At 52.0% G+C, this 26,035-nt stretch overlaps 2 protein-coding genes across 9 annotated transcripts in view; one reads left to right on the forward strand and one right to left on the reverse strand.

Annotated features, from left to right (window-relative positions):
- The first annotated feature begins 11,784 nt into the window (after positions 1-11,784).
- Positions 11,785-24,106, forward strand: ADPGK (ADP dependent glucokinase). 5 transcript variants are annotated; one of them, XM_044450539.1, is made up of 8 exons: positions 11,785-11,903; positions 13,248-13,591; positions 14,953-15,178; positions 15,836-15,898; positions 16,369-16,489; positions 17,836-18,032; positions 18,580-18,678; positions 20,129-24,106. In XM_044450539.1, exons 2-8 carry the CDS (start codon positions 13,374-13,376, stop codon positions 20,678-20,680), a joined length of 1,476 nt encoding a protein of 491 aa, XP_044306474.1. In that variant the 5' UTR covers positions 11,785-11,903; positions 13,248-13,373; the 3' UTR covers positions 20,681-24,106. The 5 variants fall into 5 exon arrangements, with proteins under 5 accessions (XP_044306474.1, XP_044306476.1, XP_044306475.1 ...); XM_044450541.1 differs by lacking the exon at positions 11,785-11,903 and having other exon boundaries at positions 12,376-13,591; positions 20,129-20,689; positions 21,771-24,106; XM_044450540.1 differs by lacking the exon at positions 11,785-11,903 and adding an exon at positions 12,376-12,641.
- Positions 24,107-24,598: 492 nt separating this feature from the next.
- BBS4 (Bardet-Biedl syndrome 4) overlaps positions 24,599-26,035 on the reverse strand; it is a 29,115-nt gene continuing 27,678 nt past the window's right edge. For all 4 annotated transcript variants that reach the window (XM_044450537.1, XM_044450535.1, XM_044450538.1 and 1 more), the window contains one exon: positions 24,599-25,425. In XM_044450537.1, the coding sequence (XP_044306472.1) occupies positions 25,277-25,425 (149 nt within the window). In that variant the 3' untranslated portion in view covers positions 24,599-25,276. The remainder of the gene's footprint in view (positions 25,426-26,035) is intronic.

Raw genomic sequence — 26,035 nt, forward strand, 5'->3', positions numbered from 1 at the left:
AGCAACTGCAGCAGTCTAGCTTGGCTACCAAAGCACCGATTTTTGAAGCCAGGTTCTCCCCGTCTAGATAGCAGCAGAAATTGGGAAAGGTCCCGAACCTCCTGGACGAGTAAAACAGGCAGCCAGGGCTCTTTGAGGGTTTAAACGGTTTGAAAATACTGTTTCTGCAGAATGGCCGCCTCCCGCCCCTGCCCCCAAGTGGTTGAGTCACTTGGACACCACAAAGTTTGTAAAAATCTCACAAAATAATAGCCGCTTGAACCCAGGACCAGGCTGTTGGTCCCTCGCAGGATTCCCAAGGTGGAAAGGCAGGCTTTTAAACATGACCCTAATTAGACACTCCCCGTGCCAATCATCTCTGTACGGGAAGCACGTTCTTTCCGAGTTGGCCCTAATAATCCTGTTCCAAGCAGATGGTTTTGCTTATGATGCTGCAGCAAAATATCATACTAAATTACATCACCATTTGGCTTTCTGAGGAAAGATACAAAAAGTAGTGAAATAAAGGATCTTTTCTTTTAAATCAGGAGGAAGCAAGCTGGGCACCTCCGGACAGCAGCTGCCAAGAGTCGTCCCTTGTGGCCATGCTTGGGTTCATGGGAATTGTAGTGCCAAAGCTCTGGAGGCTCCCAAGGCCCTTACTCTTGGCGCTGCTCTTGCTTTTGGTGGTCTTATCAAACAGGGATGCAAGCTTAAATTCTCCCTTGCGAGAACGTGACACCCACGCAGGTACCAGATGATTGAAAGTGACTCTGCCCGAGCCTTCCAGAGTTGCTGCCAGTCGGAGCAGCTGATGTGGTGTCAGACTGACTGGGGGTGTGAGAGGAGTCGCGGGAGCAGAAATCCAGCGCATCTCAGCCATTCACCTGGCCCATCGGGGTGTAAGTCACGCAAGTTTCCATCTCTAGGACAGACCACGATCCTCATTTCTTTAAACTGCCAACGGAATTTCAGCAAAGGCACCCCTGCAAACCGCTGGCCCCCAGAGCGGCTCGTGCAGGACCAGTCCCTTCCCACACACAACGCGCTCTGCGTGTTGCAGGTCGAGCAAATTATGCTTTCGTGCACTTTGCCCTATTCGACACAAATCCTTCTAAGCCATGTGGTGGGGGGGTTATTTATGAAAATTTTAAAATGTGTGAAACAGTGTGCACAAATTGCAGCCCCCCCCCCCCGCCCCGAGGTGGAAGTCTGCAAAAAGGAAAACTCCTTTGCATCCAATCATCGCCTTCGAAAGGTCCGAATGGGCTGCCTCTCCCTCACCTCAAGCAAGACCTGCAACAAATCAGCCAAACAAAACCCAGCCCCTTTCTCCTCCAAGCAATGTTTGCAAAAGCAGCAATCAGAATACTGTTATTAATTGCTCGAACCTTTCACCCCACTGAGAATTCACACTGGGACACGTGGATACGAATCAGGATTTCCCAAACCAGACAGGCAGGGCACTTCTCATACATACAGGGAATGCGCACAAAAGCCACCGGGAATAAACTTGTTCATCACTCACTCTTCTCGCCCTGTCAAAACCACTTCCAGGCTCATTGATATGGGCAGACCAGGCTTTGCTAACTGAACCCTTTCCCAAAATGAACACCCAGGGACATATCGCCCCTGTATTCCTGAAACATGCTCAGAGCCGTCACTTGGTGGATTCTTCTTGACTGCATGGTGCTTCTGCTCTAGCAAAGCTCAGTCCAGACCTTCGATACCACGCCAAGCATCCCTGACTCGAATCCAGTCTTAACCACATGCGGACACTCAGGTTTGAACTCCAGGTGTTCAGGAAACATGCACCAGGGGACCAGCCAGAATATTCCTCTCGGCTGCTCACTCTTTCCCCCCAGCCGAGCTGGCTCCAGGCCCATGGCCTTGCCAAAAACCACGTTTTGCTAACCCCAGCACTAAACATGAAGCTTTGCCCGGCCCTAACGCAAGGCAGGGCCTCTGCGCACTCAGTAAAGCTGAGCAGAGGTACTGCCCACGGTCCCTGTGCTGCCGGCCGCTCACTCGTCCTGCCTAGCAAGGCCCCTTCAAGGCTGTGCGGATGCACAGCGCGCCGGTCTTTCCTAAGCCCAGCCCAGATCTCAAGATGGTGCTAACGCCCAGGTTTGAAAGCTGGGCATTCAGGAAGCACACGCAAAGTCTCCACTGAAGGATTCTTCTTCAGTGCCCCCAACTCCTGCGCCAGCGACGTGTCGGGGTCCAAGATATGGGTGGGGGAGCAACAGACATGGGCCCCCGGGCCAGGCCACCCAACCAAAGTCCAAACGCTGGGCCAGGCCGAGCCTAGAACGGCAATGCAAAGCCCCGGAGGAGAAGCCTCGAGAACCCAGGCAAACGCAGCCCGGCGGCAGCAGCTGGCGAAGCCGGGCGGGAGGAGTAGGTACCTGGAGCCCCCGGCGGGAGGCGGCGGCGGCAGGAACGGGCGCCGGAGCGAAGTCCTGCGGCAGGAGCTCGGGGGACACCAGCCGCGGAGCGCACGAGCAGGCCAGGAGCCCCCCATCGCCAGGGCAGCTTCTGGAGGGAGAGCCGAACGGCTCGTCCGCCGCTCCTTCCAGGTGGCGCTCATGATCGCCCCGGCAGCTGCGGGAGCGGAGGAGCCCCGCTGCGCCACCAGGGCTGCTGTTCTGGGCTCGGCCAGCAGGGGGGGCCCTGGAGCTGCCTCCGAGAGCCGCCTGTTCCCGCTAGCGCGGCGGGGTCTCGCTCGTCCAGCTCGGCGCATCAAGCGGATCCCAGACTCGCGGAATGGTCGAGCTGGGAGGGGCCCTAAGGCCATCGAGCCCATCCCCTGCTGTTGCAGGGCACCGCGCGATACCACCCCACTCAGAGGGCTGCCCAGCGTCTTTCTGAGGGTCTCCGGTGCGGGGGAGCCCCCCACCTCTCCGGGCAGCTGGTCCCACTGCCCTGTTGCTCTGATTGTGAGGGAGCTTTTCCTGATGGTCGCAACTTGACTGGTTGTTCCGTGTCCTGCACACCCCCTTTCTCCCCACCACCCCGCCCCCTTCTGAAAGGCTTCTTCTAAGGCTCTGTGATCGGGAGGGAGAGCTGTACGTTCAGCCACACTGGCATCTTTGGCCTCGCTCCTTTTCCTTCTGGGCCGGCCCTCCGCTGGCACACGGCCCACGAGAGCCTGGGCTTCGGCCCCTGGGCTGAAGGAGGCTCCGCTCCGCTGCGCAAAGCATCCCTCCTGCCGCTGCAGCACATACTGCCTGGCGCAGGTGCGGCCCCAACCCCTCCCACCACCACCCCTGGCTCTGTCACTTGGGTCGTGTGAAACAGCCACGAGCGAGGAGACTTCGACTGCTCCGTGCCTGAATGTCCTCCAGTGATACTGAGGAACAGGCAGCCGCAGGAACACAGAAGCAGCGTGACTAGAAGGGCCTCCTGGGCCATTAGTCTGACCCCCGGCTCCAGTCAGCTCTGCTCATGACATGAGGCAACTTCGGCATAAGCCAGCTTAGCCAAGGTGAGATGTGATGGAGCGGCACTCTTCACTGACCGAATTCAATGCACGTCTGGGCTGCCCAGTCGGCAGCGCTTCCCTGGACAGTCCAAGCACCGGGATCTTTGCACGCTGCCCTCAGGAGTCTCTCTCGGTCCCTGCACCCCCTCTGGCCTCCCAGTTGTCACGGATGGAGAGAGTTGCATTAGCAGCAGAATCTGGCCCTGTGCGATTACCTGCGAGTCCCTCCGTCAAGTTAAAGGTCCTTAATTAATTTGTTTTTGATGTGCCAATCATCTTCCCCCCTCACTCGAGAGCATTATCGGATTATAATACATCGTGGAGGCTGTTTGGAGGGCGATATGAATCAATTCTCCCCAGAGTGGAATCGGGTTTAATTAATCACACCTGTCAAAGGGGCGCACGGATCCCGGGTTGGGAGGAGCTGCCTTGGGTGGAGAGGCAAGGAGAGACGGGCGAGGCACTGGGGCCGGGGGGGGGCGGCATTCTGGCTGACCCAGCGAGCTGGGGAAGAGAGAGCAGGGCCGCGCGTCTGCCCGCCTGCATCGCTTCGCCTGAACACGCGGTGGCCGAGGGGCGATGCGGTGGCGCAGGGGGCCAGAGGAGAGGCGCGCCGGGCTGGGACCGGACTCGAGGTCCCCCGAGGAGATGCCCGAGCCGCGGCAAGGGGAACAGGCTGTGCGGCCTCGGGGGCCCACGCGGGTGCCCTCTCCTGCCTCTGGGCAGCGAGCGAGGGATGCATCCGGAGGAAAACTGCGGGGCCGGGGCTGGGACCGGGACGCGCGCTGTCCGTGCCTCAGACCCCGCCGCTGCCTGCGTGCCTTCCCTTCCCCGCCTCCTTCAAGCGCAGCCTGGCAGGAATCCAGCTGAAAAGGCGGCCGGGGGGGGGGGGGGGGGCTGTCATCTGAAATAGTGGGGGGGGGGACAGAAGAGGGGCTGGCGCCCACCTGCGTTCAGAGATAGCGGAGCACTGCTGCTTGCCTGCGGCAGCGAGCGGGCCCCCCCCCCAGTGCAGAGGCAGCGCGGCGGCAGGCTGCCCTCACCCCCCTGCCCGCCCGCGGGGGTCCCGCACCCGTGGAGGGGGCTGCCGCCCAGCTGGAGCGTGCGCGCTTGGGAGCCAGCCACGGCCGCCTTGCAGAGGGAGCAGGTCCCCCCGCTCGCGGAAGCTTCCCAGGGCCACCTCTGCTGCACCTGCGTGGCCCACGGGCGGCCCCGGCGGAAAGGACGCTGCCCAGCCTGAGCCCTGCGCACTGCAGCTGCGCCGAAGGGTCAAGGCCGACCTTGCCCCCATCTAGCCTAGCACTGTCCGCTCTGACTGGCAGCAGCCCCCCACCCACCCGGGTCCCGAGCAGAGACGGTTCCCCCCCACCCCCATGGATCCTCCTCCCTAGAAGGCTCCAGGGCAGCCGCACCCACACAATTCTTTCCCGGGTGGGCAGAGGATTTGAGGCAGGCAAAAGCAAGTTTGCACCCAGCCTTTGCCACCTGGAACCTTCGATGCCAATGCCCACCAGCCACAGCAGGACCCCGGGTGGACCAGAGGGGCGCCGGGCCTGAGGTTCTGCACCCCTGCTTTAGGGGATGGGGAAGCTGCCCCAGCCTAGAGGGAGGCAAAGGACCCAACCCCATTTTTCCATCAAGTCCTCCGTGTAACTTGGCGTCCTGTTCTGCATTAAAGTCCTTCTGGCCAAGAGGGGATCCATGTACTCCTGCCACCGCCCCCCCCCGTCCCCTAAAATGTTCTAAGACTGGCAACTTCCCCAATATCCCCATCCCTGAATAATCTCCAGAATCAATGAGCTTCAGGGCAAATCCCTCAGTTGTGCTTTCTGCTCATTAGTGCCTGGTTTATGCTGCATATTATCCCTAATCCATGAAATATGGATATGGCCATAAATCTGATAGAGAAACGGAGGGGAGTCGTGGCTTGAAAACAGAGGGCAGAACGCCCTCTAGCGCCCGCCCGGCGCACCACTGGGAGCAGTCCTCGAGTCGCTCTTGGGGAAAACCTTCCCAGTTCTCCTCATCCTCAGGACTTCGGTACACGCACCACTTTGCTTCTCGGGGCAGGGATGTCTTTGTTCTTTTAACTGTGCTCCTTTGTATTCCTTTGCAATACGTTCAAGAAGAACTTACCGACATCTCTGAAAGCTGCTCAAGGAGTTTGGGCTATTGAGCAACATAGCAATTCCACGAATGAATAAAAATTAGGGCCAGAAAATCCGGCCAGGAACCAACACAGACTGGGACAATCTAGCAATATCTGCCTGCCTGCCTAGCTATCTATCTGTCTATTTTTCACCCTAAGCTTTGACCCAAGAGCAATAAGGTCAAAGAAAGAAAGTTGTTTAAGATTGACTTTGGCTGCAAAGATAAAGGGAAGGCAGGAAAGCGCGGTTTGGGTCTGTTTGCGCTGTGCTCCGTTTCACTACAAAGTCGCTCTCCCCAAATCCCAGCCACTAAGCACCCCTTGGCGAAGGGTCTTTCCACGCGTGAGGCTCGCCCATCAGACGCTTGCCGAAGCAACGGGGCGAGTCCCCCGGCCGTCCCTCTCAGCAAGGCGGCTACTGCAGCGTGCCCAGGGTGACACCATTCACAGGACTGTGGGATGCCACAACTTAGGCCAAGATATCCCGGGTGCCGCTGGGCAAATCTTTACTTAATTAGCTGGCCATGAACCAGCGGAGGTGACCTCAACTGGAGGATGGGCCCAAGTGAATCACGAGATGCAAACCAGAAAATGGTTTTGTTTTTTTTTAATCTTGCCATTTTGATAGCATTACTTTGCCCTTGGGAGCATTCCTCATCCTGGTGCCCTCCAGGTGCGTCCCACTACAAATCCCAGTGGGCCTGGGGCTGCTGGGAAATGTAGTGCAGCACATCTGCTTGAGCGCAAGAACTCACAGGGACACAAGAGGGGCCCTGACGGATCCCACCAGGGGTCCGTCTGGTCCAGCACTCCCGACACGCACCGGCAAGCCAGCTGCTCGAGCAGGAGCGGTGCAAGGGCCTCCACCGGCCCAGGTTCCCCAGCAGCTGGCGGACGTGGGCACGGCACCTCTGGTGCTGATCGCCTCCTCCTCCTGCTCCTCCACAAATCGACAACTCAAGCGCTATGTCTCAGGAGACACACATACAGGATTGCACTCTTAGAGTGCAACATTTGCATGTCTGAACAGAGTCGAGTCCTCCATTTCCCAGCATCCCTCTGTCAACATGGAGTCATAGGGGCTTGATTCCGTCGGAAGATGCATCGGAGCATGCTCTTGGTGAACTCCTCTAAAAGGAGACACACACGGTGAGCCTCATCCGTGTGACTCCGAGGCTGACGTGCATTTTGTGGTTGTCGGAGACTTGAAAGGGTTCCATCATTAACACATCACCATATAATTGGAGAGCCCAGCAGGAAGTAAGTGGTGCGTGTTTTCTTTAGCTGACAGTCAGGTGACAAGTGGAAATGAATTCTGCTGTTCAAACGAAACTACTTGGCAGGAGATCTTTGTTTTGTTCTGGGGATTTTTGTAGCTGGCGTTACCTGCTTGGCAGAGAGCCAGGAATGGAATTTCAGACACTGGACAACCCTGTTATCCGACAGGGCAGGCATGAGGATTTGTATCTCGTGCTCTAGCGGTTCTGCTCTCTATTTCAGATTCCTCCATAACTGTATTATTTTGTTGAGTTGCATTTATTTCTCTTGCAGAGCTAGATACTAATTTCCATATACAAAAGTTGGCTCAACCTGCACACCTGATGGCCTGCAGAAAAACTGGCCACGGGGGAAAATATTGGCCCGGAAACCTCCATGCGATGCTCACCCTGCTGCCCACATGCTCAGGGTCAACTCCAAGTCCCAATTTTTGTTTCTTGGAGTTCTTTCTCTTTAGAACAGACTTGGCTCAGATAGGTCAGCAAAGAGAGGACCCTCCAAAAGGCCTCTGTAGGATAGGACACCTGGCCACCCTAAGAGGGAACCGCTGTGTGCACGGAGGCACAGAGGTTTGGTGGATGCAAACAGAATCAGAGAAAGAACTGGGAATTTGCTGAAAGATGGGCTGCTGGGGACACGGCCTCCCCCCCCCCCCCACTCTGGGGACCGGCCTGGGACAGCGAACTGTCAGGGGTCAATGGAGCTGTGTGAGCTCCCCCTTGTCCTCCGCGAGGCCCCTTCTGGCCTTGGACCACCTCCCCAGGCTTCGTGGCTCTGCACCCGTGGCTTGTGCATCGGCCCCACGTCGTCCTTCGGTCTGACCTGCTCTTTGGTGCTGAATGCCACCCCGGGAGTGCTGCCCGTGGCCCGGCCCCGGCCCCGGCACAAATCGCAGGAATGCTGCTTTGCCTTCCTTATACTCTGTTTGCGAACAAAGGGAATGCTGCACAAGCTGCATCGGCCTCCAGAGCGCTCTCCTTCCCGCCAGACGCAACCTGTGTGGTGGCACTTCAGAGACATCTCATGGGCTGGAGAAACGAGGCACGCCTGTAAATGCTCCAGGAGAGAGAAGAGGCAGCGGCTTCACAAGCCGCCACCTATTTTTGGCTAAAAAACTCCGCCAAGAAGTGGAGGGTGGAGGAGTGATCCAAGGAAACTGAAATGGACGGTGGTTCTGGAAGCCCCCCTTCCTGCTCGTTTGGGCTCAGGGGATCAGAGGGCTCTGCCTTGCATAGGACAAATAATGTTCCAGGAATGTTTCCTTTGGCTCGGTATGCTGTCCTTTTTCATTAGCAGCTGATTACGGAGTGATTAAAAAGCCAGCCCATCCTGGGATCCTGGCTAATAACCTGTGTGCGGAGTTGGGAAGCGGGCTTCCCGTGATCCGGCCGCCTGATAAAGCGTTGCTAATAAAGGAGTCCCTGAACGGTGACCGCGCTCATGGCTGGTTACTGCCTTGGAGGCATGTCTAATTATGTTTAGTGTCAGAGCAAAGAGGTTCCCCGGGGTGGGCGCTCTCTGCGCTGCGCCACCGCGCGCTAGTCCTCCCTGTTGCTCGTGCAGCCGCACGTTCAAGGTGGAGGCAGCTCCGTGTGGATCTCCCGAGCTACAGGGAGAATGGGACCGCCTGAGCTCAGGAGGGTTGCACCTGTGGCACCCTAAGACCTGGCCTCCACTGGTGGTGCCTCGTGCATCCCCCGTTCCAACAAATCTGCAAAACACCCTTCAGGCTTTCCTGTTTCCTTTTCATGGCATTTTTCAGAGCAACTGGAGAAAATGACTTTTCTCAGCAACCATATTTTGCTCCCTGTTGTGGTATTTTGAGGGGCTTGGCCCTGAAGGGGCAAGGGGGGCCCATTAGTTCTACAGCAGACCTCTCCTGGGGCGATGAGAGCCACTCGGGCAGGTTTAAGGTTAGGGATGAGCACAGCCTGAAATGTTTGGGTTCTTCTGGGGGTTTGGCCAACAGGGACACCCGTAACAAGAGCCTGCACTTAACATGAACTGCCTGGCTGCTTTAGCTACTGGGGGATATTAACATGTAACAGATGAACGGACAGAACAACCGTTCTATACGCGACCGGTGCAGAACGAATGACTATTTCTTCTGGGTGTGTGCGGGGAGAGGGGAGCGTCCTGACGGGACTGGGACAGACTGCTTGGCTTGGTGGCTGTAGCCACAGCATGTCACTAGCCTATTTGGGAGCCGAAGTGGTGAGGCAAGAGCGCCCGCCGCACATCCAGCCGGTTCTGGAGCAGCTCTGCAGGCTGCACGAATGCCTCCTTCAGGGACTCCCAGCTGTGTCTCAGGCACTTCACTGAAATTTACTGCAGCTTATACTAAAAAAAGATTGTGAGCTTTATTAAGAGTTTCTCGAGGGCGATTTTCCTTCCCCGGAGTTATATCTCTTTGATTTCCAGCAGCTGCAGAGGGAAGGAGTGAATTCTAGATGAAAGGGGACCCCCCGAACACCACAGTTAATAAAAAGGACAGGGGAATTTTTTAAACATACCCTTTCCTTCATTTTTCTTTACAAATGCAAAAGTAAAAAAACATGAATTTCTGTGCTTTGGAGCGGGACTAAGCATGCAAGGTCTATAAACAAAGTGTAGGCCAGGTCTTTTGAATCAAACCAGTGACTGTTTTTTTGGCAAGCCTGGAAAGCTGGGGAGAGGGTTTTTCAAATGTGTTCCCACTCTCGGGATAGTAGTAGTTTTAAAGTTTAAATTCCTGTGAATTGCCCTCCTTTAGTTGGATTAAAAGCAAAAGCCAAGCCAAATGCAAGGGGAAGGACCACCACTATCTCACCCACCCAGGATCGCATGACGGGGAGCCTCTGAGTCTGGGAGGACAAGATAAACCAGGGAGAACAGGTTACTTGGGCACACGGGAAATACCTGCAGCAGGTAGGTAGCCCCTGATGGACTCTGGCCAAGACGCTTTTAGGACCGCTCAGTTACATGCCTGGTTTGCGGGAGAAGGGGATCGAGCAGGTCATTTGCTAGAGGCACATGAGAGTAGAACAAAAGGGTTGAGACAATACAAGGAGGGGGACCTTCAGGCCAGGCAAACATCAGCCTGCCTAAGGGTGTCCCCAAAGGAAGGCCTTTGGGGACAGGGACAGTGCAGACACCGGAACAGATCAGGAATCCTACTAAAGCTCTTACGACACTGCTTGGTGGAGCTTTCGCTCATTTTGTCCTGACGGGGTTCCCACATCTGAGGGTCTGTGCCCCAAGAAACATGGGCAAGGCGGCCTTGGCATGTTTCTCTGTTTCCTTGCAAATGGTAAATGGGCGAGTTAAGGTGTCCGGCCTTGGTAACAGATATACCAACATTTATTCCATATGAGTCAGGAGAATCCAGTCTGTCTTGAAAGGGAACTTGGATTTACACACTGCTGTTCCAGAAGAACTTTGGAACTGGCTGGGGACGCAGCTCGGCGGTACGTGGAGGGGCCCTGCCAAATACTGGGCAAAGTAGAATCACTTGGGTTGGAGCCGGAATAGTGATCCGAAGGGTGTGAAGGTGATAGTGATAAGCGGATGTAAGGGGACACCAAGAGCTTTTACAGACAGATGTTACATGCAATCCATATGACCTTTAAACAAGGATTAGGTCTGGATCCAGAAACATCTTTGTTGACTTTAATTAAAGGGCGAACTTCAGTGACTTTACTAGTTTACATGACTGTGAAGTTGTTTATTCAGGACTGAGAGCGATCAAGCAGCAGTCTCCCTGACAAGGGAAGGTTTGCGCTAAATATTGGAGAATGAAGCAAGTTAAAAACCAGGGTAATTGTATGTAAATTTATGAGACTTGGCTCTTTTGAGTAAATTAACTTGCTTTATTTGGGTTAACTAGGAATCGTGCTCTGTAAATAAGTTCTGAAGAGGAATGTAAGTGGATTAAGCATTCCTGAAGTAATGATGACAACGTGTCTATCGGCAACCCGCCAGAAGCCTGCTTTTGTGGGTGTGTTTGTTTTGTCACATTTAATACATGCATTGGCCGGTGGGGGGGGGGCACCTGGGGCTTTGCAGTTGCACCAGCCGTCTAAACGGTTGCGCTGTCCTCTTACTTGTAAGTGCCGAAGTCTCTCAGGAGCGATGCTTCATTGCAACTTGGGCTTAAGAAATTACTCTCCAGAGGTCTTGGCTGCTGGATTATGGGGCTTGTGGTCCGATAGTCAATGCACCTGGAGGGTACCACGTAAGAGAACACTGAATTCCACCAATTGTTGAAGAAACTCGGGGAACTTTGAGCTGTAAATACCAGTCCCTTTATTTAAACATGAAATTGCTGAATTGCTAGATCTGGCTTTCTAATAACAATACACAGTTCTGATCCGCTCTGGTCTACTGATCTGTTGGTATGAAGTTCTACTTTTAGTTAAATTAATTTTCTGTTTAAATCGTTTTGAATTTTGTATACTTGCATTTTATGTAGTATCATTTGCGGTGCGTAATTTTTATGAATGGAGCTTTGGCTATTGGACTGCACAGAAATGAAGTAGTACGACGACTGCTAAATCCCTTCTCTTCTCTCGCATCCCCCTCTCGAGTCAAGAGCATTACGAGTACTAAGGAACACACGCAGGCTGCTAAGCAGCAGCAAGGGAGGAAGGTAATCCCTTCCCGATGGTACATTCCGGACTGTCCCCCCCCCCCCGCGCTCCCTGAAGGTTTGTTCCGAGTCCGTTCTTTTAATTCAGAGGCGCTTGCTTCCCTTTCCTTGGCGGCCTGTTCCAAATGTTCGACCTTTCACGGTACTCCTTTCCACCGAGCATCCCCCCCGCTTTCTTCTGCGGCTTGGTACGTCCCCGCTTGCACGTCGCGCCTAGCGCCTTCCTGATTCCGGAAAGGCCGCTACGCTAACCTCGGAGCGGCGGCCCCCGAAGCCCACGGAGCGCTGGCGAGCGGCTGCGCTGCCTCCGCGGCGGCCCGCTCATTCCCAGCGACAGTTACGGCGGCGCGCAGGGCGGCTTGGCGCGGCGAGGGCACGGAAGCGGCGTAAGGAGGGCTCTCCCGGCGGCCGGCCTTCCCTCGGGCGGGCCGGGGCGGGCAAGGCGAGCGCGACCCCGGGGAAGGCGCGCGCGGGCGGGCGGGCGGCCTCTCCCGCAGCCGAGGCAGACGAGGACGGACGGACGGACGGACGGGCGGGCGGGCGCCAGGGGCCCTCCGCAGAGGGCTCCCCGCGGGCTCCGTCCCGTCCGCCCCTCCCTTCCCCTCCGGGGGCGGGATCGCGATCTCGCCCCCGCCCGCGCGAAGTCCCCCTGCCTTGCCCGCCCCGCCCGGCCTCACCTGGGGGCAGGTGGGCTGCGCCCCGCCCCGGCGCGGGAGGCCGGCTGCGCGTGTCCGGGGCCGCCGGCCGCACGGGAAGGGGCCGCCGCGCTCCCTTTGGGCGGCCGCGGCCGCTCGCTGTCCTGCGCCGCGGGGCCCGGTGCGGCGCGCAGGTACCGGGGGGCGCGCTGCGTGCAGGAGCGGCATCCGAGGGCGGGATCGTCTGTGGCAGGAAGCGGGTTGTCACGTTGACCGCTGTTGAACAGCAGTAATAATGCGGAGCGTCCCGGGCAGCCCCTCCGAAGCACGGCTGGCATCAAAAGCGGCACGGAAGGGACGGGATGCTCGGATCACTAGCAGCGCGAAGCAGCCGTTCGGAGCTGCATGCCATGCCTCTCTCTGCACAGCAATGGGTGGCTTGGGTTGCTGCTGCTAACCAGTAGGAACAAGCGCTCCCAGATGCAAAGCGTAAGAGGATGGGGCCTTGCCCCAAGAATCCTGTAATCTCCTTTGGGATCCTCCACTGATCTTTAGCACTTGGGATTGCCTTGAAAATTCCTTGGGGCAATTCCCAAGGAGTTACAGAAGAAAACAGGACTGTAGCTCATGCGTTCTACACAGAAAGTTTTAAGTTCAGTTCTTGGCATTTTCCATTTAAAAGGGATAATACTTTGGTAATAATACTCTGGTAATAGCTTGCTTTGTCTAAGTAATTAAAGTCCAAGTTGCTCAAAGTCTCGTATTAGCTCATTGGCAATTTCAGTTACTAGATTTTATTACCAGCTTGGGAGTGTGCTTCCCTAGAGACACATCCTGAATGAACAAGCTAAACTGGAGTAAGTTGATTCATGAGAACTCAAGGGATATAGGCAGACAGGTATCTCTTAAATAGAGTTTGTGTAGCAAAATTAACATACTTAATATGATTATTTTACCTAGGATCATATATGTTTTACTCAGGATTCTTCTGTTTACACCTGGCCACTATTTTCCAGAATGCAATGCAAATTTTGGCAGGGAAACTGTAGGAAAACTGTCTCTAGTCTAATGTTCACCCTTAAACATTTTTAATAGGTTGTGAAAAATAACTCCTTGAAGCTGGCCATTTTGAGGAAAATCCAGTTTTCTGGCACGGCGTAAGAGAAAAGTGCATCCCGCAGATCACGCTGCTGCTTCCTTAGCCTTCCCAGGGTCACCAACATGTGGCAGAAGTCAGTAGGTGTGGGGCTGCTCGCCCTGGCGACAGGCTACGTCTTCCTCTTGGACCCTGATCTGCCGGACTCAGTGCTGAAGTATATCTCAGACGCCTTCTTGTCCCAGCGGCGGGGGAATCTCACGTCCCCAGAGAGCAGCATGTCAGTGGCCTGGGATGCACTTATTACCCGTCCAGCCAAGCGGTGGAATCGAATCGCTGTTGGGTGAGTGATTGCGGGACACTGTTCTCCGGGTGAGCTTTAAGCATCCTCTGGGCTGCTTCACATCTGTGGCTGCAGAAGAGCCGAGTCGCTGGGGCACGCTGTGGTGTGTGAAGTCCTTCCAGGCCAGCTGGTTCGCTGAGGAGCCCCTGTGTGTGTCTGCTGTGCAGTATGCACGGGAGAGAGTGAGCACCTCCTTGAGGGGAGAGCGCTGTTCCTGCTGCCGTGGGCAAAAATGAGAACGGGATTTAAAATAAGCCCAGTGTACCTGTGCAGCTGTCCATGGCAGGAAAAGCAGCAGCAGGAGTTGGCTAGGGCAGAATTGGGACCACCACTGTGGTGCTTCCTGAAGGCCCCAGAATTCCTTGACACGTGGTTTGAAAAGTTCTGCCTGCCTCACTTGTGGCACGTGTGGAAATAGTGCTTAAAGACACGAGGGTCAGGAAAGTGAGATGTGGAAGCGCTCTTGTAATTCCAGAAGTGTGAGATCAGGTTTCCCTTGTGTTAATGAAAAGTCGTTTGGTTTATATTTGGAGGCTCTCTCTAGCCTATGTTCTAGTATTGCAAACATTCATACAGTCCCAGGACTGCCTGCTGTGGTAAATTTGTGGTATGGCTTCTTGGTAGAGTAAATACGAAAGGCAAAAAGGTAAATTCTTGTCCACTGAAATTAGAAGGTTGTATTAATTTTAACAGAATCAGATTCTTACCCAAAAAAAAAAGGTACTTTCACTATTGCTTATTTGGTTCAGTTGGGCTTACTCCCAAGTAAGTAGATTTAGGATTGTTCCTTCAGAATACTTTTAATCTCCCATGCATTATTTACAGGCTGCAAGTAGTGTTAATATATTTCAGACAGTACAGGGTGTGTAGACTAAATGAAGGCGCTGTTCAATGTGACGTTTAAATTTCAGTTTAAAATGCAAAAAAAGAAATAGTTTTTAGATCTGCATTCAGAAATGTCCCAAGCCGCATGCCAGAGGTATGTGTATGTATGTCATACGGTTTCGTAATTATTTGGTGACGGGTATATTAGCAGCCTTGCGCTCACCTTCATCAGCTTGCTGCATCCTGCGCTGGAGCCAGCGATGTAGGTTCAGCTATTCTTAACCTGGAATACAAAGCACGGAACATTTCAAGCACGGAACGTGTGAAATCTCTAAGGCGCGCTAATGCGTGGCAGCTGCAGCCCTATGCGCGCGTACTTGGGGGTGGGTGCTGTCCAACCCCCTCGGACCCCTGAGGACATCCATCGGACCGCACCGTTCCTGGGCGTTTTCCCGTCCAGTGCGGTGCAGCTGGGGCGCATTCGGCTTGTGCAGGTGTGCCTCCGGGTTGTAACTTTCGATTCGCCTTTCTTGCAGGGTGAATGCTTGTGTAGATGTGGTCCTGTCCGGCGTGCGGCTGCTGCAGGCCCTGGGCTCAAATCCCGGGACTGGGCAGGATCACTTGGTCTTGCATTCTGTAAAAGATCTGGAAGACGCCTTCATCCACTTCATGGAGAGGGGAGCCGCTGCAGAGCGCTTCTTCAGTGATGCGGGATCCTTCAACCACATTGCAGAGACTGCGTTGAAGTATCCTGGGGCGCAGGTACTTTGCTGAGTCTGGCGCGATTGCTCAAGTCTTTGTGGCATTACAATACCGCAGGTATCGGCCACCCCTTTCATGCTATGAACCACAGGGATTAAGCGGACGGAGCCTCTTCCTTGCTTCTGTGTGGGACGATGTAGGGATACGAAGTAGCCATGAGCCTATTTATTGTAATTGTTAGTATTTTCCAGATTACTCCAAATATTTGTAACTACATTACAAGAAAATACAACTTTTGTGCCTTGTGATGCAAATATGAAGGTCTAATCATAAAAGCAGCTCTTGCTCAAACTCCAGAAACTTTCCAGATTTAAAAGCAGTATTTCTAGGCTGAAGCAGTGGACCTCCAAGGAAGGAGGTGGAGCACGGGTGAGGGAAAGCAGCGGGGTTGGGGAGCAATTTGGAAGAGAAACATGACAGAATGGCCCATAGGTGAATGTGTTAAAGGAAGATCGGGGGGTGGGGCAGGGGAGGCTGAAGTGAAAACAGCGCAAGGGGATTGTTTATTGAATTACCTGGAAGCATAACGGCCTTGCTGGGTATATCCTGCGGTTGTTTTTTGTAAGTTGCTATGGGAGGGCTTTGCCAGGGATGCTGCATAAATCTACCTTAAATACAGAAGCCACAGGTTAAACATGTGCTTGCATTGTCTTGCAGTTGTATGTGGGAGGAAATGCTGCTCTCATTGGCCAGAAACTGGCAGCAGATCCAGAGCTCCAGGTAAGCATCTCAAACATTCGGCCTCACTGGTTTACAGGCGGCTGCATATGCCACCCTTCACTGGCGCTTCCTTTAGAGCCCAGCACATGCTCTGTAACCAGCTCTTCCTGTTACCTTTTGCATAGCAAAGATTTTCACCAGGTAAGTTGCCTTTCTGCTCTTGATGGAGCCCCCCCCCCCCCCCCCGAAGGCTCATGTCAGCTTCAGATCTCTCCTCTAGGAATCGCTCATCTTCTTCCTGTAATCCAGCTGCCAGTGTAGAAATGCCAGCTTTGGACACCTGATTGATTGCTACGTTTTGAGTTGGACTATTTGAGTACAGTTTAAAACATTCTGGTTATATCTTGCCTGCACACATAATGCATCTGTGTTGGAGCAGGACAGAAAAGTAAATGAATAGAAATGCGCCTTATAGTGTGACTAACTTAAGAGATGTGAAGTATAAACTACATCAATTTGTTGACTTTTAGGTTCTGTTGTGTGGCCCAATTGGTCCTAAACTCCACGACCTGCTTGATGAAAATATAATTGTCCCTCCCGGATCAATGCAAGAACAGGATGAATTCCACCTTATTTTGGAATATCGAGAAGGTATGTTCCATTGGAGGGAATAAAAGGCTATGGATGTATGAATTTACACAAATGCCATCTTACTCTGTTAGGGCTGGGATGCAGCACAGGGATTAAGAACGGAGCTGGCTGCCAGCTGGGATGCCTCCTCTTCCGCTCTCGGTTGTGAACTGACGGAGCAGCCAGCATTTCCCACCTTCCGCTTCCCATTCGTAAGCTGCGGTTGAGTGGATTGCTTTTATATTGCTGTGGTGACGCATTCAGATTCTCTGAACACTTCCAAAAATGCTGCGTTCGTGTTAAGTATAAAACTTGATGCACAGCACTGTGGCGGATCCCCATGTCTTCCGAAGCTGCACTTCGCAACCAGGTTTTGGATGGCACCTGTGGGCACCCGCTGACTATGCAACCCCTGCACCAGGGTTGTTCTGTCGCATGAATCTGGCCAGCATGGGTTACTTAAGGGTTGTTTAGCCCTTGCATTACCCACATTCTTCGGATCCTCATCCCACAACCCCCAGGCAGGGTTGGATATTCAAAATGGTGGCCCCCTGCACCACAGCCTCGTCGGGCACGGTCTGCCATGACATGCGAACAACCCCAGTAAAAACAGTGGGAGTCGGTTACGTTAGACTAGGTTAAGCTCCATCGATTTCTGTGTCTATCTTCTAGTCTAAATCTGCATGCATCTTGTCATATGTTGTTGCTCAGCCGCAGAAATTCCCCCGAGATCTTACTGAAGACAACAGTAGAAATCGCAAAGCTGGCTGTGTGCACGTCCAGTCCTGTGGGCCATGTGGCTAATGGGGGGCGCCCCGTCATGCCCGGCGGGTGCTCGCGGCAGTCCGGGCAGGGCAGGGCTTGCTTGCGCATTTCTGGGCAGCTGTTCTGCGGACGCTTCGGATTGTGCACACTGCCTTCACTCAGGTAAATGTGCAGAGGCTAAGGCGCAAAGTGCGCCACTGTGAGATTCCCTTGCTTCAGCGCATTCATTTTATCCTGGTGTTGACAGGGCAGTCTGTCAGTTGCAAGCAGCTTGGCTGGCCAAGGCGCAAAAGCTGAGATAAGGCCATGGAATGCAGGACAGTAAATTCCCTGATGACGTCGATAGGAACTTCAGGAAGGACCACATTTTTAAAAACGCCAAATACCTTGATTTGCAATGGCACTTTGTGTAAGGTTGCAAGGGAATTCCTAAAAGTGTGGGAGTCCGTGCAGGAGCAAACGCTGGAAGAGCACCCGCCCTTTTTGGAGCTCTCTTCTGAGATTGGGAGAAAAGTCAGGGGACGGTAAAAGCTGTAATTAATGCAAAGGCCCATCCACAGAAATGGGATCTAATTGCATCGGGTGGGGTGGGTTGTTCACAGGTGAAGAATGGGGCCCGCTGAGAGCCCCAAATGCCAACCGCTTCATCTTCTCCCATGACCTGTCTAATGGGGCAATGAACACGTTAGAAACGTTCGTGTCCAGTCTGGAGGAGTTCCAGCCAGACCTGGTCGTGCTCTCCGGTCTGCATATGATGGAGGGACAGACCCGGGAGATCCGTCAAGAGAGACTCCTAAAGGTAAGAGTCAGGTCGTTTTGTTTCCCCTCAGCTCGTGTCAGCCAGTCCATTTGTAACGCACGCAATCGAAGATGGCAGACTTCAGGCTTGTCTGATCCACTCTCTCTCCTACTTCACCCAGAAACCAGAATCAGGCACAAAAAGGATACATGTAGAATTTAAAAGGGGGCCTTTCTAAGTTTAGGAAATGGGTTTTCAGTGCCAGAACTGAACTGAACTCTGTCATACACAGAAGTCAACTCCCAGTTACTTGTAGCTTTCTTCATTTCAGCAACTCAGTTGAAGTAGAAAAAGTGGTTTTGTTGTTTAAACAGCTAACATGTATAAATCCTTGCCAGTTTAATGCAGATCACTCATAGTTTGAGTTTCTGGCCATTCTTGCTATACAAGTCCGTTCAGAAGTAAACCCCCTTAAGTTGAATGGAACATGCTCAGTTGCAATTATAGAAATCTTACCGCATCAGCAGTATATGTACTAGTATATTTCGATTTATTCCTTGTTCTGTTCTATTTTCCTAATGTATTTCTGTCCTCTGTGTTTTTGTAGGCTGTAGCTTCTATCTCTGACATCCGCACAGATGTCCCCGTGCACCTGGAACTGGCCAGCATGACTGACCCAGAACTCATGACTAAAATAATCCACCAGGTAATCAAGATCTCGGGGTGCGCTCTGTGCTTTACCTTCTTAAATAAACCCCTTGATCCCTCCCCAGATGAGAGATGGGCATCTTTCTCTCGCAATGCATTTGAGTTGTGTTGGAATATTGGTGGGAAGACAAACAAAATTATCTAATATTAAAGACAAGCATATTGGCAAGGGAGTATTCTGTTTGCGGACAGATTGGATATTCTGCTGCTTGGCTTATGAAGGGTAAGACGAGCAACTTCTGCCAAGGTAAACGCTCCAAGTACATTTAAATGGTATAGCCCCTAATTAAGTCACTGGAGACATAGCCAGTCAGAGTCAATCAAACTGAGATTATGGTGATGTTCAGCTGTTGACAGCTCTAGTTACCTCTGTTTCAACAGCTTTGGAAGCTTTTAAGTTCAAAAGACAAGATTTCCTCTTACCATCAGAGATTTATACACATCTGAATTTTCTGAAACTGCAAAAGACTTGTTGACACAAGGGTGGGATTTAACACTATTTCTGGTTTCCTTCTTGAATGAATAAAATCTAAATTCCATTATTTGACAGAGCTGAGAGATGGGCTGTGTCTGTTTTACTGAATGTTTGGAACTGACTTGCTGGTTATTTGACAAAAACGAAGCGCTCTTCAGATATGGATATAAATGAAGTTTATCCTCACCCTGTTTAAGTACAGAATAATGAGTATCTGCTTCTGCTTCTCATTCATGAAGGCAAAGTGCCTGGCATTTTTAAACAGTGCTGTGTATGTTCTTCAGAAAACGGCCCGGTTTGCACATAACAACAAGCTTGAGTATGGTCTGTCACTGAATTGTGGATTTTTGTTATGTGTGAGCCCTGGGATTAAATAGGGATTAATTATGGGTTGCTAACCTTAAACAAGTCAGGAACAGAACCTGTGGTTTGGGAACTCTGAATTGTTTGTGGCTATGCACAGTTAAGTCATAGTGCAAAGTCTGTGCAGAGCAACAGCCCCTCATCTACCTGTACGACAGACGCTCACCGCGTGCAGACCGGGTCTGTGCTGCCTTGTCAACATGGAGCGGCATCCTTTCTCCCCGCCCACCGGGGCTTGCAGCTTGCTTTGGTCCGGGCAGCGGCAGGACGAATGATGTCAGGAGAAGGCGGGGCCCGGCTCCAGGGTTCCTCCCAGGGCTGCCCTGTCTGCCCCCGCTCCTGCGCCGTGAGAGGCGTGGACGGGGCAAGCCGCTTGGCTAGCAGTTCCAGGGGGCAGCCCAGCACCACGTGCATCTCAGCTGGGGTGTGAAAGGCAGGAACGGACCCAGCTGGGACTCGCGGGCCGGGCTGCTGCTGCCTGACTTGTGCTACATTAGCAAGAATACGGGCGCTCACCGTGCGCGCGGCTTCGTGCGCCTCCTTCTCTGACCCCGCTCTTCGGAACGGCCGATTCTTCTGGAGCCAGTCAGTAACTTGCTGTGTCTGTTAGCAGGTCTTCCCTGTTGTGAACTCCATCGGCCTGAACGAACAGGAGCTGCTCTTCCTCACCCAGGCGGCTTCCGGACCACACGCCTCGCTGGCTTCCTGGAACGGTGTCCCCGACGTGGGTATCGTCAGCGACATCCTCTTCTGGATCCTGAGGGAACACGGAAGGACCCCAAGAAAGCAATCGGAGCTCACACGAATCCACTTCCACACCTTGGCCTACCACGTCCTGGCTACTGTGGACGGACACTGGGCCAACCAGGTGGCAGCGGTTGCTGCTGGGGCAAGAGTGGCGGGGATGCAGGCCTGTGCCACGAAAACCATCGATGTCAGCAGAGTCTACCTGAAAGCCCCGCTGGAGTTTGCCACTTCCAAGATGGAGGCGGCCTCCAGAGTCTCTCTGAATCCCAGTGAGCCGGTGTCGGAATGGCACAGGGAGGGGATCACGTTCCACTATACTCCTGTTCTAGTGTGCAAAGATCCGCTGCGGACCGTTGGCCTCGGTGATGCCATTTCTGCTGAAGGACTCCTGTATTCAGAAGTTTACCCTCACTAGCCTTTGGAAGTAAGATACTGTTTCTCCACAAAAACCTGAGCCATGCAGGCATGGGCTTGAAATTAAGCACCCAGCATGAGAACCAAAGAGCCAGGAGGTCTAGCTGCTGGGATTTGCCATGGGGACACAAAGGATTTGCTGATGAGATTCAACATGTCAAACACAGGGGCCACATATTGCTCAAAAGTGACACACAGAGCCAAAGCCATTGTTGGTTTACATAAGCCAGACTTATTTGTAGCAACTTCAGAAACTGGGTACTGAAACAGGGACAGTCATTCCTAAATATCCCACGAAGGATATGTTGGTTCGCCACACTGTCACGCTTCTCTGAAGACTAAAGCAAAAGTTACTCGTTGTCCTTTTCCTCACATTCCCCATTCGGCAAGAGCCCACCTTCTACCTATTGGGTAGTGGTGTCAACAAAATGTTACCGTTCGGCTTCAGCAGTCAAAGGGAACATTCTCCTAGAATAGTACAAACCTCTGTTTGGCCAGTTCTAAAAGCGAGGTGGGCAAGATGGCCTCATCGTTAGTTGTTTTCCAGCACGCTGAAAAACATGCTGAATTGTACTCAGCAAGTCCCATGAAATGGCAAGATACTGTGGGGAAATTGGCGTTTTATCAGATGAACGCCATGATTTGTGCTAACGCTGACCCTTGGTTTTACTCCCACTGCTATCAGAGGTATATGCTTTTCTTCTGTTGATAAGGTGACTCTTCAGGTGCAAAGCTTAATTTCTTTTATTCCTTGCAAGCTAATGCAGTTGTACTTAAGGCAGTGTCCTGAAGGTCATTATTATCAGAAGTGAATGTTTACAGTACGACTGCCGCTCCCTGCTAGCGTAACGCGAGGCAAGCAGCAGTGAATCTGAACAAATGCCAAAGTAATGCACAAACCTCAGATGACTCCTCGGCTTTTCGGTTGTGGGGTAGACTTAGGCGAATTGGCACTGCCTGCTCTTCCCGGACTGCTGTGTTAGCACCCAGTTCTGGCAAGCTGGGATTACATGACCGCAGTAGGAAACTGTCTTGAGCTCTCATGTATACAAACCTGAATCCTGCACTCCTCTCCTCTCCTCTCCTCATAGTATTTCCCAGCAGACAGAATGATGCAGCAGCTGAATCTGGACATCTGGTGGTGGTGCCTTCACGAAAGGCAGAGTGTGGGCCAGAACAGGAAATCCAGACCGGGCGTGTTTCTCATTAGATGACCTTGAGCAAGTTGCTCTCGCACCCCAGCCTAGCCAATAGGCTTGTCATCAGTCTGAAAACAGCTCTGAGCCCCAGGTAGGAAAAGCAAGTTAGAAATGCAACAAAAGTCGGGACTAAAATTCCTTGGCATACCATTAGCTTGTGATGGGAACAGGTCGGGGAAGATAGTGGAGAGATGTTTCGAGAACGTTCCTTCCTGGCCACCTTGGCAGGAAGCGCAGCAGCACCGTGTGAAGAGTCACGGCTGAGAGCTGCACGGTGGAGCAGCAGTAGGGAAAGGCGCCGTCTCAGCCCTTTCACGGCGCTCTTCCCGTCCCCCCGCAAATTTTTCTGTTAGGCAGACTTATTTCTGACCCGTGTCCCAATTAAGGGAAACATGGTGGTTGAGGGACTGGTGGGTGGGAGGACGGTTCAGTGCTTTCCCTCGGTGACAGAGCATACGCTTGGCATGCAGGATCGCCTGTGTTTCATCTGGCATCTGCCGTTACAGTGGAACGGGCAGTAGCGATGGCAACGTCAGCCTGGCAAGGTTGGGAGCGGCTTCCAGGTTGAACAGGCCACACTGAGCAGATGGATCAAGGCCCTGACCTGCCAAAGAAAGTTCCCGGTAGTCCAGCTCTGTGGAACTGCTGCTGCTGTACAGCTACCAAGCAATGAGTTCTGCTGCTGGTTATTCAGATTCTTTTTGACACTTGGGTGCAGAAAGCTTCCCGGCCACACGAGCCCCACTTGTTCTCGCTTGGCTGTCCTGCCGTCACTGTCGAGGGGCCAGTCTTGCCTGTTTACAGCTTGAATTTGGACCCTCCTGGGTCCAAATACTGAGCATCGGCGTGCGACACTCTTAGCAAACTAACAAATCTACAAGGAGGTGGTTGCTTTTGTATGTGTGACCAGCAGTTCCAGAAAAGGGCTCAGAAGGGCAAAGAGTGCTTTGTTACTGCAAAATCCAGGGTCGTGGCTGAGCTTTGCTTGGCTGAACATTTAAGAATAATTGGAAGCTTTACTGTAGCATATAATCATGTTCTCAACACTGCTGCAAAGGGCTTCTGAGATTAGACATCTTGGAACAGTGAGCACAAAGACAGCAAAATCAATACACTAGTAATCCTAAGGTGTAAAATTTAAATTAGTATCTTGCATTTGTTCCTTTGATAGGAGAAATGAAAACTAAATGTGCAGGTTTATTCTAATAGGTTTGCTTCTTTGGGTGCATTGCACAAAGCAGTGTTATGCAACTTGTATTCATTCCATAACTGTAGCAATTAGGTGGAAATTACCCAACAGTGGTGCTCGGTACATTTGTCTTGGCTCCGTACCTTATTTCACTCTTCACTGTCCTACTTGAATCTGTATGTATCCCATACATTAAGTAGGGACAGAAAGTTTCACTTGTGCAAATAAGCCTGCCTTTTGTGTGTGGCCTTGCTGCCCTTTGTATGATAGAAACATAGAAACAGAGCGAGTCAGAAGGGACCTCCCGGGCCATCTAGTCTGACCTCCAGCACCAGCCGGCTCCGCTCACGACATGCCCACCATGTGCATGTCACCTTGACCTAGGATCTCATGGAAACGGCTTCATGGAATTTAGCGTGTGGCTGTAGGCTGCATCTCTCTTGGGGCTCTCAGTGCCCTGGGAGGCCAATTTGGGAAGCAAAACGCAGAAGTAGGAGCGTCTACCCTGTCTGAAACACTGAATGGCTATTAGGGGAAGGTTTTTTTTGCTGAAAAAAAGAGAAAGCTTTCTATTTTTTCCATACTTTGAAAGTAGCAGCTAAGGAGAATGCTTTGGTCCTACAAATTGTGCATTTTCTTTCTTAAACTGTCAGGTTGCTGTGGCTCTATGGCCCAGCAAAAATTTCAGGGATTTGAGGCTTTATACTGCTCAGTTTATTTAGACAAAACATATATTTAGCACACGGCATCTGGGTGTCAGTTAAGGTGCTGTGGTTGTGGAAGTCACTTGTGACAGGAAAGAAGCTTTCGGTTCTCATGTAATAAATAGCAGGGGTAGACTGGACGGAGTTTGCAAAAACTCAGGGGCGTCCTTGAAGCAATGTTTTTCACGCGTCTCGCTGACCAAATAGTTCTGGCTGTATAATTCCCATGAAACAAGTATTTTGGGTGGTGTGCAGTGTCTCAGAAGGATGTACATGTTTTACCAGGATTCTGTACTATGGATGCGGTTTCCACCAAATGTATTGCATTTGTTACAGATGTGTCCTTTTTTGTAATTATTCACCAACAACCATCACATTCAGCTCTTGGTATTGCAGAGCGGTCCTGGCTGTTCAGCTTTCACATAATGAAAGGCCACAATTAAGAGGTTGGGGGAATAATAGCTCACAAAACAGGCTCACTATTTGCACCCGGGTGCATCAGCTGTAGCCTTTGCAAAGCCTCTGGTGCAGCGTCCCATCGGCTCCGGATGCCAGCGGGAAAGCCACGGCAGCTCCAGGGGGCCTGTGGGGCTTTTGCAACCTTCTCTGCTGCAGAGGCTCTCCCATTATGCATGATAAAGCTAACCCCATGCCACTTAAGCCGCCATTTCTTCTGCAGAGATTCTAATCCGGTCATTTGCTGGGCAGCACTGCTGTTTTACTTCTTCTGCAAGAGAGAATTGTCCTTTTATATTTTCAGACAGCTGTGGATCATCACTTACACTCAGAAATTCATAGCATAAAAGAATCCATTAAAGTAGCATGAGTATAATAAAGGAAATTTGTTCGATTTATTACATCTTTTTTTAAGCTTCCCTATAAACAAAGTATGTGTCTTACGCCAAATGGTCTGCCATAGCAAATTCTACCGGCCAATGAAAGAAGGCCATTTGCAGTGGCCATCCAGGCCGCTGTCGCTAGGACCCAGAGAGGAGGCAGGCAACACAAGACCAGTGTGAGGGCGTCTGCAGCTGCGTCTAATCCAGAACTGCTGACCCTCAACAAGGCGGGACTGAGGCGTGCAGCACAGGTGCCTCTGTTCCCGTAAGAGTTGGCTGGTGGTACCGTTCTGCCATGAGAAGGAACATCAAAGCCAGAAGATGGAGACCTTGGCACCAAGCTGGTAGTTTTCCCAAAAGGGACTGTGATGTTTATTCATCCGCTTATTTTTCTGCTGCCAAGGGCTATTTTCCTCCAAAGAAGACTTCTCCCAAATCTTGCTTCTATCTTGATCGGATCTTTAACTTGCCTGCAGGTGGAGTGTTGAGGAAAACAGATAAAATTCAATTCCCAAACATCCTTTTAGCTCAAGGAAATAGGATAGGCATATGACTTCCAATAGAGCAAGGTTTGTGGAATTCTAAATGTCCATTTGACACTGGCTCTATGCCTCTAGCAGGGCGAGAGCTCTGCAGCTCCCCAGACTGTCCAAGTCAGGCATCTGTTCAAGATTCTTTGCCAGTTTCTGTGGACTGACTTCTGCTATTTTGCTCCCGGCCCTCTGCAGTGGATGATGCTTCCTCAGGAGCAGACTCGGACCTGGGCTCCAGAGGGAGGGAGGGGCATTTTGCCAGCTGAGTTGAACTTCCCGCACCTGGAGAAGGAAGGAAGGTGATCATAAATCTAGTAATAATGTCCTGTCCTGCCCTGCTCTTTGAACCATATGGAACAGCTTCATCCCCAGAGCTGCAGAGTAGGGACTTTACAGTGCTTTCTTTTCAACTATGAAAGATTATACTATTAAACTTGCTAAAATGTAACTGGTTAAAATAGTTTGCCACTGATCCCAAGGATATACAGCTGTTTCTGTGGTTCTAATTCGGTATAACGGGATCCTTCAAAGTTTAGTGGATTGTTCTCTATTTCAAACATTCCAACTGTTTAATTCTCTCTCCTCTCCTCTCAACTTCTAGTTTGGGAGATTCTTCCATGAGTAGTTATTATTCCCTAAACCCTTTAAAGTTTCTGTTTCCATTTCCTTCTGATTAATAACATATCTTGCTTACATTTTCTCATGCTGTTTCTGCTCATGTTCTCTGCTTTGTTTCATTTCCTTTTGATGTCCTATTGTCTGGCATTTCTCTCTCTTTATGATCCTGCCCCTGTACCAAAGACTCAAGCTCTGGCACCTCCAGAGGATCGAGGGAACTTTGGAAGCAGTCTTGCGGCTGTTGTGGTCACCAGCACAGCCCTAGTTATCAGCG

This window comes from Varanus komodoensis, unplaced genomic scaffold (assembly GCF_004798865.1).
Source record: "Varanus komodoensis strain SLA01 unplaced genomic scaffold, ASM479886v1 scaffold67, whole genome shotgun sequence".
Lineage (NCBI taxonomy): Eukaryota > Metazoa > Chordata > Lepidosauria > Squamata > Varanidae > Varanus > Varanus komodoensis.

Excerpts from the sequence above, each read along its gene's own strand:
- ADPGK (XM_044450539.1), top strand. The coding sequence starts at position 13,374 with ATGTGGCAGAAGTCAGTAGGTGTGGGGCTGCTCGCCCTGGCGACAGGC. Across the intron at positions 18,033-18,579 it reads GTCAAGAGAGACTCCTAAAG|GCTGTAGCTTCTATCTCTGA; the intron begins GTAAGAGTCAGG and ends GTGTTTTTGTAG. Across the intron at positions 18,679-20,128 it reads TGACTAAAATAATCCACCAG|CAGGTCTTCCCTGTTGTGAA; the intron begins GTAATCAAGATC and ends TGTGTCTGTTAG.